We start from the raw sequence: 13,903 nt of genomic DNA, 5'->3' as shown, positions 1-13,903 counted from the left end.
CTGTTTCAAGAAGATATCAAAGCATACAGACAGATCCATATGCGGTACTCCACATCTGCTATTCAAAAGAGGAAAAAAAGCCTGATCTTTGCATCGGGCAAATTTCTTTATTTCATATCAGTTAACTATCCAATCTCAACAGTTGTGACTCATCACCCAGTCAAATGTTATGCAGGCTGCTAAACCTTCACTGCCCACTGGAAAAACTGAATGACTCACGGTGAACCATATTTAAACTGTGATGAACAAAGCTGATCAAAACAAGGTGTAAAACAAGAAAAGAAGAAAAAGACCATAAAAAACAAAACCCAATTACATATTTTAGATTTAATTAAGTTCTTCCTTCCTTGCTGAAACAGCATCGAAATAACTGATGCTGCCTACATGGCAGGGTAAAAACAGTCATACACGTAAAAGCTGACTTGTGTGCATTTGAGTGAACGTGGGAGTGGCAGCCCATGAATGAAGAAGATGAAATAACTTGTAAAAACTTTTTTGGTGTCAGGTTATTGCCGTTAATGTGTGTGTGTGTGTGTGTGTGTGTGTGAAAATTACATGTAGTAATAGCTTCCTGTGCACACAGAAACAGATATCTGGATCAACTAAACATTGAGTATGAATTAAGCAGCAATTAAAGAGCTTACCCACCACACACTTGCACCATTCAAGACCATCCTTGAGATGACTGTGCTGTAAACTGTATGACGTGAGTTAGTCAGTGACTGATTTTGTCACTTGTGAACAGTGAAGTATTGCGTAATACTCTCTCTCCCTCATTTTCTTCTTCTTCTTATCGCCATCATCACTATCATCAAGACCAACAAGATTTTCGTCACCAATCGTTGTCATCTTCAGGTATTTCCTACTAATCGTTATCATCATCGCTGGAAGAATCTACGACGGCAATAGGTCACAACACAGTGATGAAGCACTGCTGCTATCAGTACCACTGTTTGTCGAACTCTTTTAAAAAAAAAAAATTTAATATTATTTTTTATGGAAAGCTGACAGAATTAAAGCTTTGGTTCTTATTTATGTATGTGACCTTGACCTTTGACCTATAAACTTACAATGCCTTTATATTCTTACAATAACGAACCATAATACCATGAAAAAAAAAATGAAAAAAAAAACCTGGATGAAAAAGTTCGGCCACTCTTCTACATTTTAAGAATATAGGTATGATTATACACCATTTTCTGTCCTTGAAGTTCGGCCTCTAACCTTGTCTCAATTACACAGATTTTGTTAACTTAATCATTGCATCAAATTTGATGGAGATAATGAAAAGACCATTATCTTGCACATAATTATGCATAAACCTTTTCTAGCCACACCATGTGCCATTTTGTGACCTTGAGCTGCAACGTGGGGTTTTGAATTTCACCATGGCTCACTTTGTACCCATAATTAACTAGCCACAGTATCACATTTTACCAAGACTGGATTTAAGATTACCTCTACGTAGATTTTTTCTTCGATGCTTCCAAATAATGACCTCGGCTTTTGATACCCCCCACCCCCTCCCTGCCCCCCGCTTACCATGTACCACATCATTATAATTCTAAGCTTTTATTCATACCTGTAATACTACCAGCTTTGGTTACAATTATATGCATCACTTTCAGTCGCTTAGAAAATGACAACATTAACGTTTACAGCACACACACACACACACACACACATCGGGTCATTACAGACTCAATTTTTACACACTTTTTACGTAATATGACGTCATCATCTCTTGCCTTCAACATTTCGTCAACAGAGAAGACGGGAAAACAAAGTAACTGACCAAGCAGTCTACACCAGAACCCAGAAAGAAATGTCGACGTTGTAAACTTCCAAAATGAGCGATCCTCGCGTTACTTGGATACAAAAGAAAGTTTTTGATGGTTTAAATATCAGCGAGGAAGAATCGGACCGCTTTGAGGACCTTTTCGACCGTGACGGTGAGAAAGACAGTCGACGTCTCATCCACTTTCTGGATAAACCCCGGAAAGAGGATGAGGACACCTTAATTTTCTTCAAAACTGTCCGCTCGGAGGACCGAGAAATTGTTGTGGAATATGGTAAATCTGGAATGCGCTCTCTCTCTCTCTCTCCCTCTGTGTGCGCGTATGTGTGTGTGTGTGTGTGTGTGTGTGTGTGTGTAAGTCTGTCTCTCTCTTCTCATTGTAACACTGACTAACCTCCACAAGTTCAGTTTTAATAATTGAGTTATCAAGGTTTGGAACCGTCAGAGTACCAACATTAAAACTGCACAAAGCCTTTACAAGTTAAAAACAACAAAAAAAACCCCAAAAAAACCCCAAACAACCCTGATCGATAGTGATCCCAAAATGCAACAGTGTTTTTCAATATTTTGATGAGTAGGACTTTGTTTTCACAATTATGTGATAAAAGGATATTAGAGCAGGCATGCAAAGCAAACCACAAAGACATTTGCAACAAAAAGGGGCGTAAAACCGGCTAAAAGGACCACGAGGTAAAAAACAACAACAACTTTTACTACTACTGCTACAACTACTGCTACTCTCACTCTCATTGTGCATGCATGCGAGCGTGCATGCATGTGTGTGTGGTGCGTGATTGCATATGTGTGTGCGTTCTACACACACACACACACACACACACACACACACACACACACCTTTTGGTTCCAGCAGGGGGGATCCTAAGCATACGGGTGTCAGAAGAAGAGCGGAGTTGGCGTGAGGGTATGTAAGATACTGTGGACCAGAAGCCTCAATGATTGTCTGAGGACAAGATCTCTGCATGTTGAAATTATAACTTTAGGTGGAATACATGGGATCCCGTGTAGTGTTGTCTGTAATTTGATTTCATGATCTTGACCTCGGACAGCGCTCGAATATCAGCGTATCATGGTACGGTCATGAGGTTGTGTGCTGTTGAAATGAAAGAATTAGAGGGTTGGTTTTGAGAATATGGCACACGCATTCTGTTTCAGCATGTCTGCACAGCCCACCACCGACTCAGTCAGGATGCACAATGTGATACGACTTGAGAGACAATGGAGGTGATAGCTATTTCGGCCTACCGTTGTAGGCCGGAATGTAATCGACTAATATATAGCCTACGTAACTAGCCAATTAAAATGTTCGTATGGTGCACTTCATATCCCAAAGCTATGGTCAACTTTCGCACATCAATATGTTCGAGTCCCGATATCTGTGAATATATTGTGTGTATCAAGCGGCTCATATATCTGTTACATTCAGGTGAAAAAAAAAATCCAATTAAAATAATACGCAGGCTGCAGACATACAGCAACTAACTGAACCCATGTCACATGCAACAGTTGAAAGTCTTTAAGTGTTAACGCTGTATAACGCTTTCACATTTCAGTGTGTGTTCGTTATTTTGATAGTCTCTGAAGCTCTCCACCATGCAGGGGAATACACCACATGTGCATGCTGTGAGACAGCAAATATGGCCGCATTCAACTGCAGGCAGACCATTTCAAACAACAAGAACAACAATGAAATAACAAAGCGGTTTAGTTCTTAATTAAAAGTCTGCTCGATTCCATCGTCTGTGAAATGACTGCCGGAGCCAAATACTTTTCTTTCCACAGTGCCTGACCCACCGAAGCATGACACGGCAACTGACCACTCCGCCCTTTCCACTGATGCGGAAGACGGTGCCAGTCCAAGAAAAGGTCAGTATCAGCCAGTTCATGTTGGTTCCAATGATTATGGCCCCTTCTATGTGCATCTGCTGCCAGTAGAAACAGTAATACCACTACCATCGTCGACATAGTCATCACCAACGTTGTCGATATCATCATTATTATATCATTAAAAATAGAAGAAAAGTGAGCACAATTCATGACAATTTATGACAGCAGAAAACGTAACCAATAATAAAACTACTACTACTGCCATCACCGCTACTACTGCTGTTAGTGTTATCTTCTGCTGCTGCTGTTACTTATACTGCTGCACTATTGCTAATATTACCACTTTTACTACTACTACAACTGCTGAATTCATTCTTTCCTTCTTTCTTTTTGTATGTTTTTTTTCCCACTACATAGCCCAAACGCCCCTCAGACTTAGTCAATGCCGCTCAATACAGCATTCATGTACACGATAGCTCAGTGTCAGATTCAGATATTTTGTTCAAAGCAACCGAAGAACCGACAGGCTGAGTGAACCGAGATTTTCTTTCAAAATATTTTGACTCGGGCTCCTTTTTCTTAATTTGGGCAACAACTATATGAGTGGAATAAGTCCTTGAACAATTTTTACACAAAAAGTCGAAGTCTATAATGAACATACAAGGAAGAGAAAAAGGGGTGGGGGACTGGAGGATGGATGGGTGACAGGGTAAGGCAGAAACACAGACAGGCAGACAGGAATGTAGATAGGCAATTACAATCAGGCAGACATACACACAAAAAGTAGCGGAGGGGGTGGGGTGAGAGAGAAACAGAGACAACCGAGACAGACAGGTGAAGTTAGGCAGATATGAGAGAGAGAGAGAGAGAGAGAGAGAGAGAGAGAGAGAGAGAGAGAGATGCATACATCCATAATGGCAGGCACTGTGCGATCAAGATCTAATCTAATCATATTTTCGGACCATTGAACGTCGGACCAATGCCACATCTTTCACAAAAACAAAAAAACAACAACAAAAAACAAAACAAAACAAAAAAAATAGTCGAACAGACAGCTGTGGAAAATGGAATGACTTTTTGTTGCCTGCTGAAGGGTGAAAGACTCATAATGAATTCTGAAATTAGTCTGTCCACAAAAAACAAGCTGTCTTTCTGGGGGAAAGGTGCGCTCATCATGCACCAGTTGCAGTCGACCAAACAACATCACAATTATGAATAATTTTTAAACTGTGCATGTGAAGCGAAACGTAAGAGATTTCGATAGGTATACTTGGGCACAAAAAGTTCGAGCAATGCCTTTCCACAAGTCGAATCCTGTCGACAGATGGGACAACGAAAGTGGCCAGGTTTGATCAAATGCAAATCATAAACCATTCTTCGTGTTCCAAAACACACAAAAAATATCTAGTACCTGGCGACAAGTTCATCAAATGAACCTACAACTGTCTTTTTCCTCATGTGTAAGAACGATTTCAATGCCTCTGGGGTTCACAAACGCGGGGACTGAAGAGACAGTGTCGTGGTCGTACATGTTTGTTTATTTTGTCTCTGTCGATTCGCACACGCAAGATCCAAGATGGCCGTGGAACTCTTCAGGGGTCTGTTGACAGAAAGCGTGGCAGGGGGGACAAGGGACCACACTTTCTCGCAATCTCACGCATTCTCGTAAAGTGGGAGGAAGCGTGGGGGCACCCCTCCACTCCCATACGATTTCTCTCAATTCGTCAGAGTGTCTTCTGTAACGCCATCCCACACGATTTCTCTCAATTCGTCAAAGTGTCTTATCTAACGCCATTGTCAATAGTCGTTGTTGTCGCCCCCCTCTTTTTCTCTTCTTTTTTTCTCTCTCGTTTTTCTCTATGATTTGTGGTGAGAAAAGACAACAGACCAACCTCGATGACAAAGTAAATGTTTTTATATAAAATAGGGGGGACTTCCCACGTTTTCTCACACACTCGTAGGTTTGCGAGAAAGCATGGACTAAGAGGGCAGTATGTGTGAGTGTTTTACCACAATGAAATCTTGGGTGGGAAATCAATTTCAGGGAAAGCGAGTCCAGAAAGTGGTGCGGAAAAGGAGTCACCATCACCCAAGAAGGCTAAGGAACCGCGTTCCAAGAAGTCACCTAGAGGAAAGGGCGGAAAGAAGAAGAGAAGGAGGAAAAAGAAACCACCCACTCCACCTCCCGTCGTCGAAGAGGAGCCCAAAATACTCACAGTACGTCTCTTGTAGCTGACCCTCTGTCTGTCTATCAGTTCGTTTGATTCATTTCTTCGCAGGTTATGAAAAATGTTGTATTGGTTATAATCATCAGAAGTTGTTTATTATTATAGAAAAAAAGAAAAAAAAAGAAAAGAAAAGTTTTTGCCTTCTCTCTCTCTCTCTCTCTCTCTCTCTCTCTCTCACACACACACACACACACACACACACACACACACACACACACACACACACACACACACACACACACACACACACCTCACCCCTCGCTTTCATTTCACACGCATCCTCACAGGTACACACACAAACCCACCACACTCACTCCATCTTCCCACAACTCCGTTGCAGAGGTTGGAGACGAGGACCTTCGTGGTAACTGACATCCACATGGTCTACAGCTACCTCCCTCCCGCTTTCCACCACAAGCCCTACGTCTATTTCATACGGGCCAGTGATGAGCCCGTACCAGGTCAGCGTCTGAGCTCTTCTTCTGTCTGTCTGTATGTCTCACACGCCCGCGTGGACATGAACACGCACGCAAACACACACACACACGCACGCGCGCGCGCACACACATCGCACACTAAACACACAAACTTCTCGTTCAACTTTGTGAACAGCCACTGGAGCGCCTCAGAGAAGAACTGATCACCAGATTAATTCCTCCTCATCTTTCGGTTGTGTCAAAGCCTGGGCCTCTGCAAATGGTTTTCTTGTCCATTCTGCAATGAAAACTGTTAGGCCCACTTTCATGATGCGGCGTGCTATCAGCAAGTTAAATCTGGTGGATCGGATTTTCTTGTTGGGTTTATTCCCCACTCTGGGGCACATGGTTACCCGTTGTCGAGGAGAACCTCTGACCTGATCTCGCACACACACACACACACACACACACACACACACACACACACACACACACACACACTGTACGGACTGCATGTGTGCGACGATTGTCACTTCTGCGACAGCTTCAGTTGGTCATTGAAATAAAAGAAAACAACACACTTTGACCGTTTCAGACTGAATATTCACACCTAAGCGCGTTATATTTGGTTATTCGTGGATGTTTTTATTAGTAAGCTCTTAGAATTTTTGACGACGCTTTCAAACTGTCGTACAACGTGCCGTTACCTGTTCCAAGTAGCTTCATGTTGCAAAGGACCTCTGTGTTTTTCTTACCCAAAATGTTCACAACTAAATCTAAATTGTTGATATGTCATTAATTTGCCATATGGACACACCAAGTCTGCAACACGATGCACACCCTTTTCCACCCATTTTTGAAATATGATTGTTTTCTTATCGATTGTAGAGTTGTCATTATAGAAAATGTTTTCAGCCATTACATCAACATATACTTTAAAGCTAACTTTGCTACTATAATCTTTATATGTTTCGGGTGTATCTTTCCAGAAATCATTAAATCTAAGTTTGTTAATTGAAAGGCTTGAACCATATAAATAATTTTGTGTAAATCATTAGTAATTGGAGTGTATTTCGTTTCTTATTATGTAAACTCTATATCTCATGTCTGTGGTTAACTCATTGCTAGCCCGTGGGTTAGATAAACTTAAAACTGTCAAAAGTTGATAATGTTCATTTTGCTTGCAAAAAAGTGTGGGTTACGTATAGTTTCTTTCACTTCTTTGTGTGCTTGCAAAAAAAACAACAAACCACTATTACCCTCCGTGACCAGTAATTACTTGGCACACAGGAAACGGAAACGAAACAAATGCTGGCAGCAAATGTATTAACATGTCTCGTTGTGGAGCTGCGCTGCAAGTCTTGTGTGACCCTAGTTTTCTCACTTCAAGTGTATCTCTTCGTTCTGGTTCGCGTTGGAGCCCCCAGTCAAGGCACCAGCATCCAAGATGCATGACATTATTTTACGTCTAAATCAACTGTCTTGGGATGAAGCCCTCATCAGTATTGCTCTCAGTGTCATTTAGACATGCCATTCTTACGACCAGGATAAAAGTTGGTGATTCATCTGGTTGCCACCAATAATAGCAGACTGTCCAAATAATTTTTAGAAGAGCGACAAGCGAAATAAGAGAACTCGCATCCATCCCCGACATGAAATTATGATACCCGTTCATAACGGACATGTAATGTATAAACACATAAAGAAGCACACTGTTCATACAACCATCTAAGCGTCCAACTTTCTCATCATCTCCAATCCTAACCACAAAAAACTTCGGCAGGTACACAGCAACTATACAGATAATTACACCAATAACACCCTTTTCAGCCATCACTTCTTGAGCAGTGATGACAGAAAACGAGTCTATAATTCGTCCCTCTCTCATTTCCTTTATTGTTTTTAGTTCCAGTAGCCCGGACCAAAGAGGAGGATCCTGACAGCAAGAAGGAGGAGGAGGATGAAGATGAGGAGAAGATCGAGTGGGAGGAGACCCTGTCGGAGCATCTGGAGTGGGGAGTCAACCACGCCAATGTATTCGTCAACATGGAGCACTTACTGGAACAGGTCACTGTCGGTTGTGTTGATGGTGATGATGCTGTAGCGATGCTGGTGGTGGTGGTGGTGGTGGTGGTATTCTTGATGTTGACGATGATTCCACTGCTGATAATGGAGTGGAGGGGGCTATGGTGCGAAGATGATGATGATGATAGTGGTGGTAGTGCGGGGGTATCTATGCTTTGGAGATGAAGACCAAATGTGTGGCATATGTGCATTTCCTATCTAGCTATCCCTGCAGCACGGGTGAATGTGGATGGTGTGCTGTGTGGCAGGTGTACACTGCCATGCTGATATACAGCGTACAAACTCGTTACGAAGATGCCGATGCCGCCAAGGTACCAGTAGTACTTTCATCTGCGGAATTAGAGAAGGACACCACGGCAAAGGAGAAGAGGAAAGACAGCAAGAAGCCCAAGAAAGGCTCGGTGAGAACCAAACTCGTTCTTTTCCTACTTTTTTTGTGTTGTACAGATAAAGTGATGCAAACACATTTCCTACAGAGTTACAAACACGTCAGCGACCAAATGATCCTCAGCTGCATCTGCCGTGAGCAATCCCTTGAGAACCATCCATGGCATAAGATGTGTGCATGTAGATGATTAGTTCCACTCATTCATGTATTCAAAATTCACCATCCCACAAAACCTTTTTCATAGTAACTCTGAAAAAAAAGGATCGCTATGGTCATTGTAAAGATGAATTTTTTAAAGTGATAATTATGGGTATTATTGTTCGCATCAAGCTATAGTTTCAAATAATGTTTCACAAAGAATAAGAAACAAACCAAAATAAGTGTATAAGTGTAACACACACACACACACACACACACACACACACACACACACACACAAACACAGGGTGGTGGGGGGGGGGGGGGAAGGGGGAGGGTGGAATGGGGGGGGAATGGCGAATTCGCAGTTACTGAGAGAGAGATGACGTGCAATGGCAGAGACACCGCGATTCCTCTCAATAAAACACGCCAAACATAATGTAAAACCCACACGAGACCAACATCCTTTGACCCGAATCCCCCCTACACCCCTCCGCTCCCACACCCACCCACCCCTAGATTTAACTCCACACCCACACACAGTCACTACCAATCAAGATTTCCCGATCCTGCTAGCAGGGTGACACAGGTACCTCGGACAAGACAAAGTCTGAGCTGATTATGCGGGACGAGTTCATGATCAGCATGAACAAGCTGGTCACCGTCCTCAAACGGACGATCCAGCAGCTGGAGGGGGAGGTGAGGCTGATCGTCCCTGACGTGGACCTGCCAGACACTGTGGAGGAGGCACTGCGCAACAGGGAGTGCAAGAGGATCGTCATGAACACCTGCACCGAGTGGTACACACAAATCAGGGTGGGTGTGGGTCCTGTGGAAGGGGAAACGGAGAGGTATCTGTTACCTGGTCATGGCGGATCTGAGGGTGGATGGGTGGTTGTGATGGAACATCCGATTGTATCACGCCTACACATGTCGCGCAGTTGCTCACGTGATCAAACTGACAATGACTGTCCAAAATGCTTTTAACGCTCCTAGTTAAGCCCTTCAAGAAATGTCATTACATCAAAATGTTTCCTTCAAATGCGTTCAGTACATCAAAGAAAGTTGTCGAAATGGTTTTCAGTCCAACAAGTAAAAGATGGTATTCACTGTAACGGAGTGAGTCTTCGGCAATCTGAAACAGACTGCAAGCATTCCCGAAAGTACTGAATACACAAGTACACCACCAACTGTTTGATGATACGTTATGGTGGACGATGAAAAAACAAAACAAAAAAACACACACAAAAAACACACACACACACGTAAAGTTTCAATCAAAATGGGTTGTTGTTTGTTTTGTTTTTTTTCCAGACAGAAACAACGAAGAGAAAAGGTAGCACTATACATCATAGTACGAATGCCGTCAAGCGGCAGACTGTAACTAACTAAAGTTCTTAAGATGACAGTTTGACGCTTTCTGTCAGATTACTGGATATTCATGGACTGCATGCGTTAGACTGTACACAGAATCTGATTGTTGAAAGGCCCTGTGCTATTCTGATTTTTTCATTAGCCATTTATAAGCCAGTAGTTGTAGATTTTTTTCTGGATTTTTCCTGAGCGAAATGTCATAAATGTCAGATCATTATCTTTTTAGGAGCAGATGGGGTAACATTATTCAGTCATTTGTGACCGGATTGTGTCAGTTTGTTGGCTCATTTGTAAAACAACTATGTCAGATTGTTGGATCATCTGTGATAGAATAGTGTCAGCTTGTTGGGTCAGTTGTGATAGAATGGTATATTGTTGGTCATGTGTGATAGAATGGTGTCAGAAGGTTTGATCGTTTGTGACAGAGTAGTGTCAGTTTGTTAGACCACGAAAAAAATGTGATAGAATGATGTCAGACTGTTGGGTCGTTTGTGATAGAATGGAGTCAGAGCACTGGATAATTTGCGTTAGAATGATGTGCAATTGTTGGACAAAATTGTGACATAGTTATGCCACTTTTGGATCATTTGTGATAAAATGGTAACAGATTGTTGGTTATTTGTGATAGAGTGGTGTCAGATTGTTGGTCATTTGTGACAGAGTGGTGTCAGATTGTTGGTGACTTTTGATAGAGCGGTGTCAGATTGTTGGTCATTTGTGATGGAATGGTGTAAGATTGTTGGTCATTTGTGATGGAATGGTGTAAGATTGTTGGTTACTTGTGCGAGACGTGTGTTTTAAATGGTTGAGCCTGCATGTATTCGTGACCATTAGATGGCAGTTTGTTGGATTGTTTGGCATCACGTGCTAAAAAAAGCTGGTGTTGAATCATTGAATATTTTGTGAACTGCTGGTGTCAACTTGTCAAGTATTGTTTTTAGCACAGGTTGATATATTGATTATTGCGAATTGTTGATGTCAAACTGGTCAAAATATTCTTTTAGCACATGCTGCTATGTTGATTATTGTTTGAATAGGCAGCATTGATTCTCTGAACATCCTGTGAACAGCTGGTGCTGGACCAGCAGCTGAAGCGGAAGCCCCAGGGCCGAGGTCCCTTGGCCGAGATAGAGTTCTGGAGAGATCGTAGCGGCTGCCTGGGCTCCCTGGTGGAACAGCTAAAACTGCCACAGGTATGGATTCAATTCTTCATACAAAAAGAACGATACATGGCATGCAAGTAATGTCTTGGAAAAAAAAGAAGAAAAAAAAAAAGCTTTTCATTGAATGTTGAATGTGAATCTTCGATGTCCATTCATTGTTGATGTTAAATGTCCCACCTCCACTAAACAGACAGTTTTGGAGAGGAAGCAAGCAAGCAAGCATAAGGTAAAGCCGTCAGCCAAACAAACAGCTAATCAAAGAAAGAGTAAGTAAGCAAGCAAGACTACCATCACCACTAGCAAAACAAAACACGGATACAAACAAGAGAAAGACAAGAGGCAAAGCCTTCAGGACTCACTTCTGCTTCGCGCTTTATCCAGTAAAGGAATCACGTGGAGAAAAAAAAAGGAGATTAAAAAAAAATCGTTGAAAAGTGCTCTGTATTAAATGTGATATATAAAATTAGCTTGGGAGAAAAAAAAAAGCATACGAGGGGGATCGAACCATGTATGTTCAGTTCCAAAGCAAGCAGACTAATCCCCACTGCTGCAGCGCATCTGACGTCAATTTACTGAATTTAGTACTAAAAGCATTGTTGGCGTTTTCTTCTTCCTGCGATGAATAGATGTGATTGTGCCGAACGTAATAACGCCGTTTAAATCAAGTTTTTGTGTGTTTTATTATATCTCGATTATTCTTTTATTTCGGCGGTAAAGGAGACGCTACCATTGCTTCAAGTGCACCACAACACTCGGCAGATCTCTAGATCTCCACAAACCAGTCCACAACAGGCTGAAAAAAAAAAACCCAGTCATTTTAATTTTTCTTTTATGTTCATTTCAGTTAATTCAGTGTCCACTTTAGAATATCATAATGCAGTAAACACGTCGATGGTGTAGGTAGTATCACTTTATGTGTTCTGTCCAGAATTTGTATTTCTTTCCTTTTAATTGTGAACAGGAGAAACGAGACCACAACCAACCTTCCAGTAGGCCTAACTCAGTGGGAAGCGGTTTTTAGGATTTTCGGATTTCGAAACGAATCTCAACGAAATAAACCGTTAATGATTCGGAAATGCGGCATAATTCGGGAGACTTTACAACCTGTTATTGGTATGACTGTGAAGATTTTTTTTTCATATCGTGTCTAAACCAAATTTAGTATTGGCAGACAAAGTATTTCCAGAGAAAATGGCAATGTTATAGTTTACCACACACACACACGCACACACACAGACAACTGAACACCGGGTTAAAATATAGCCTCACTTTGTTTACACTTTGTTTACACAAGTGAGTCAATGAATAAATATGAATCTGTCTGCATGTAAAACATGTACACATATGTATGTGACTGCGTGTGAAATACGTGCACGCGCACACGTCCGTGCGTGAGTGTGCCTACAAACGTGCGTGAATGCGTGTTTCAGGTAAAGAAATGGCTGAATGTATACGTGACCATGGAAGAAAACTTTGAGGACACTCGCCAGGATCTGAATGGGATCTTCATAGAAGCCAAGGACAACGTACGCTTCCTGTCCACATTAGAGCGTCATTTCAAAAACATCACCTATGGCGCCGAGTTCCACGTAGGTGTTCAGGTTACAATAGCCTGGTCGTTTTGACTCATGCGTTGAACCACGTGCTCAGTGAGAAAAGAAAAGTATTCTTTATCTGTTAGACTGAACAGTGTATGTGAGAAAACAAACTTTGTTTGCTTCTTTCTATGAATGGTAAAGCATTCTTAAATGGGTGAAGATCATATCCGGAAGGATACAAAGTGTTGAGAAACAATGAGTTTAATCATTTTGATTCATCTTGGCTTGATAGTGAATGGTGCATTACTTGCGTTTCGTTGTCAGATCACAATATTGTTTCTGTATACAATTACATGTATTTTTGTTACAATTGTTAACCAAAAGATGAGGAAATGTGTATGTGTGGCCAAATTATGACACCATTGAAACACACTAGATATATATCTTGCAATGTTTGTCGCCAGCAAACCAGGATCACTGACATTTGTCAAACCATATCTATATTCAGGGGATCTGCTGCAAATTTGAGCACCTTGGAAATTCATTATATCAGAAAATACGACACAGAAATGCACGAAAGAAAAATATTTCGGCTACTGAACACCATGAAATACTTCTGGCAAAGCGATTTATTTTCTAACAACTGGAAAAAAAAAACCCTGATAAAACGCAATATTTTCAAATTTCAGAAAATCTCATTAATTCTTACCATCACGTGCAGCTATTTTGAGCACGCGGTACGTGGAATATTAGCAAGGGTGGTCAATATTCCATCATGCCATATGCCCAAATACTGACAGTGCATAATAAGGCAATAAAGATTTCCGTTCTAGAAAATAAAGAAACAAAAGCAAGATGTCCTTTTCTACTCTGCGTTGTTGGATTTGTCATCTAACATTCTTCTGTGTGTAAACATGGGTCAAAACATAC

The 13,903-nt window shown here is 41.5% G+C and overlaps 1 protein-coding gene across 1 annotated transcript in view; it reads left to right on the top strand.

Annotated features, from left to right (window-relative positions):
- The first annotated feature begins 1,849 nt into the window (after positions 1-1,849).
- Positions 1,850-13,903, top strand: part of LOC143287862 (dynein axonemal heavy chain 10-like) — a 124,285-nt gene continuing 112,231 nt past the window's right edge. Inside the window, exons 1-9 of the mRNA XM_076596099.1 lie at positions 1,850-2,072; positions 3,599-3,682; positions 5,688-5,860; positions 6,212-6,332; positions 8,194-8,354; positions 8,621-8,773; positions 9,478-9,714; positions 11,343-11,465; positions 12,866-13,024. Of these exons, the coding sequence (XP_076452214.1) occupies positions 1,850-2,072; positions 3,599-3,682; positions 5,688-5,860; positions 6,212-6,332; positions 8,194-8,354; positions 8,621-8,773; positions 9,478-9,714; positions 11,343-11,465; positions 12,866-13,024 (1,434 nt within the window). The remainder of the gene's footprint in view (positions 2,073-3,598; positions 3,683-5,687; positions 5,861-6,211; positions 6,333-8,193; positions 8,355-8,620; positions 8,774-9,477; positions 9,715-11,342; positions 11,466-12,865; positions 13,025-13,903) is intronic.

Source organism: Babylonia areolata, chromosome 12 (genome assembly GCF_041734735.1).
Source record: "Babylonia areolata isolate BAREFJ2019XMU chromosome 12, ASM4173473v1, whole genome shotgun sequence".
NCBI classification, from domain to species: Eukaryota; Metazoa; Mollusca; class Gastropoda; order Neogastropoda; family Buccinidae; genus Babylonia; species Babylonia areolata.
Note: the sequence above shows the minus strand (reverse complement) of the source record. Positions and strands in the feature narration are given on the sequence as shown.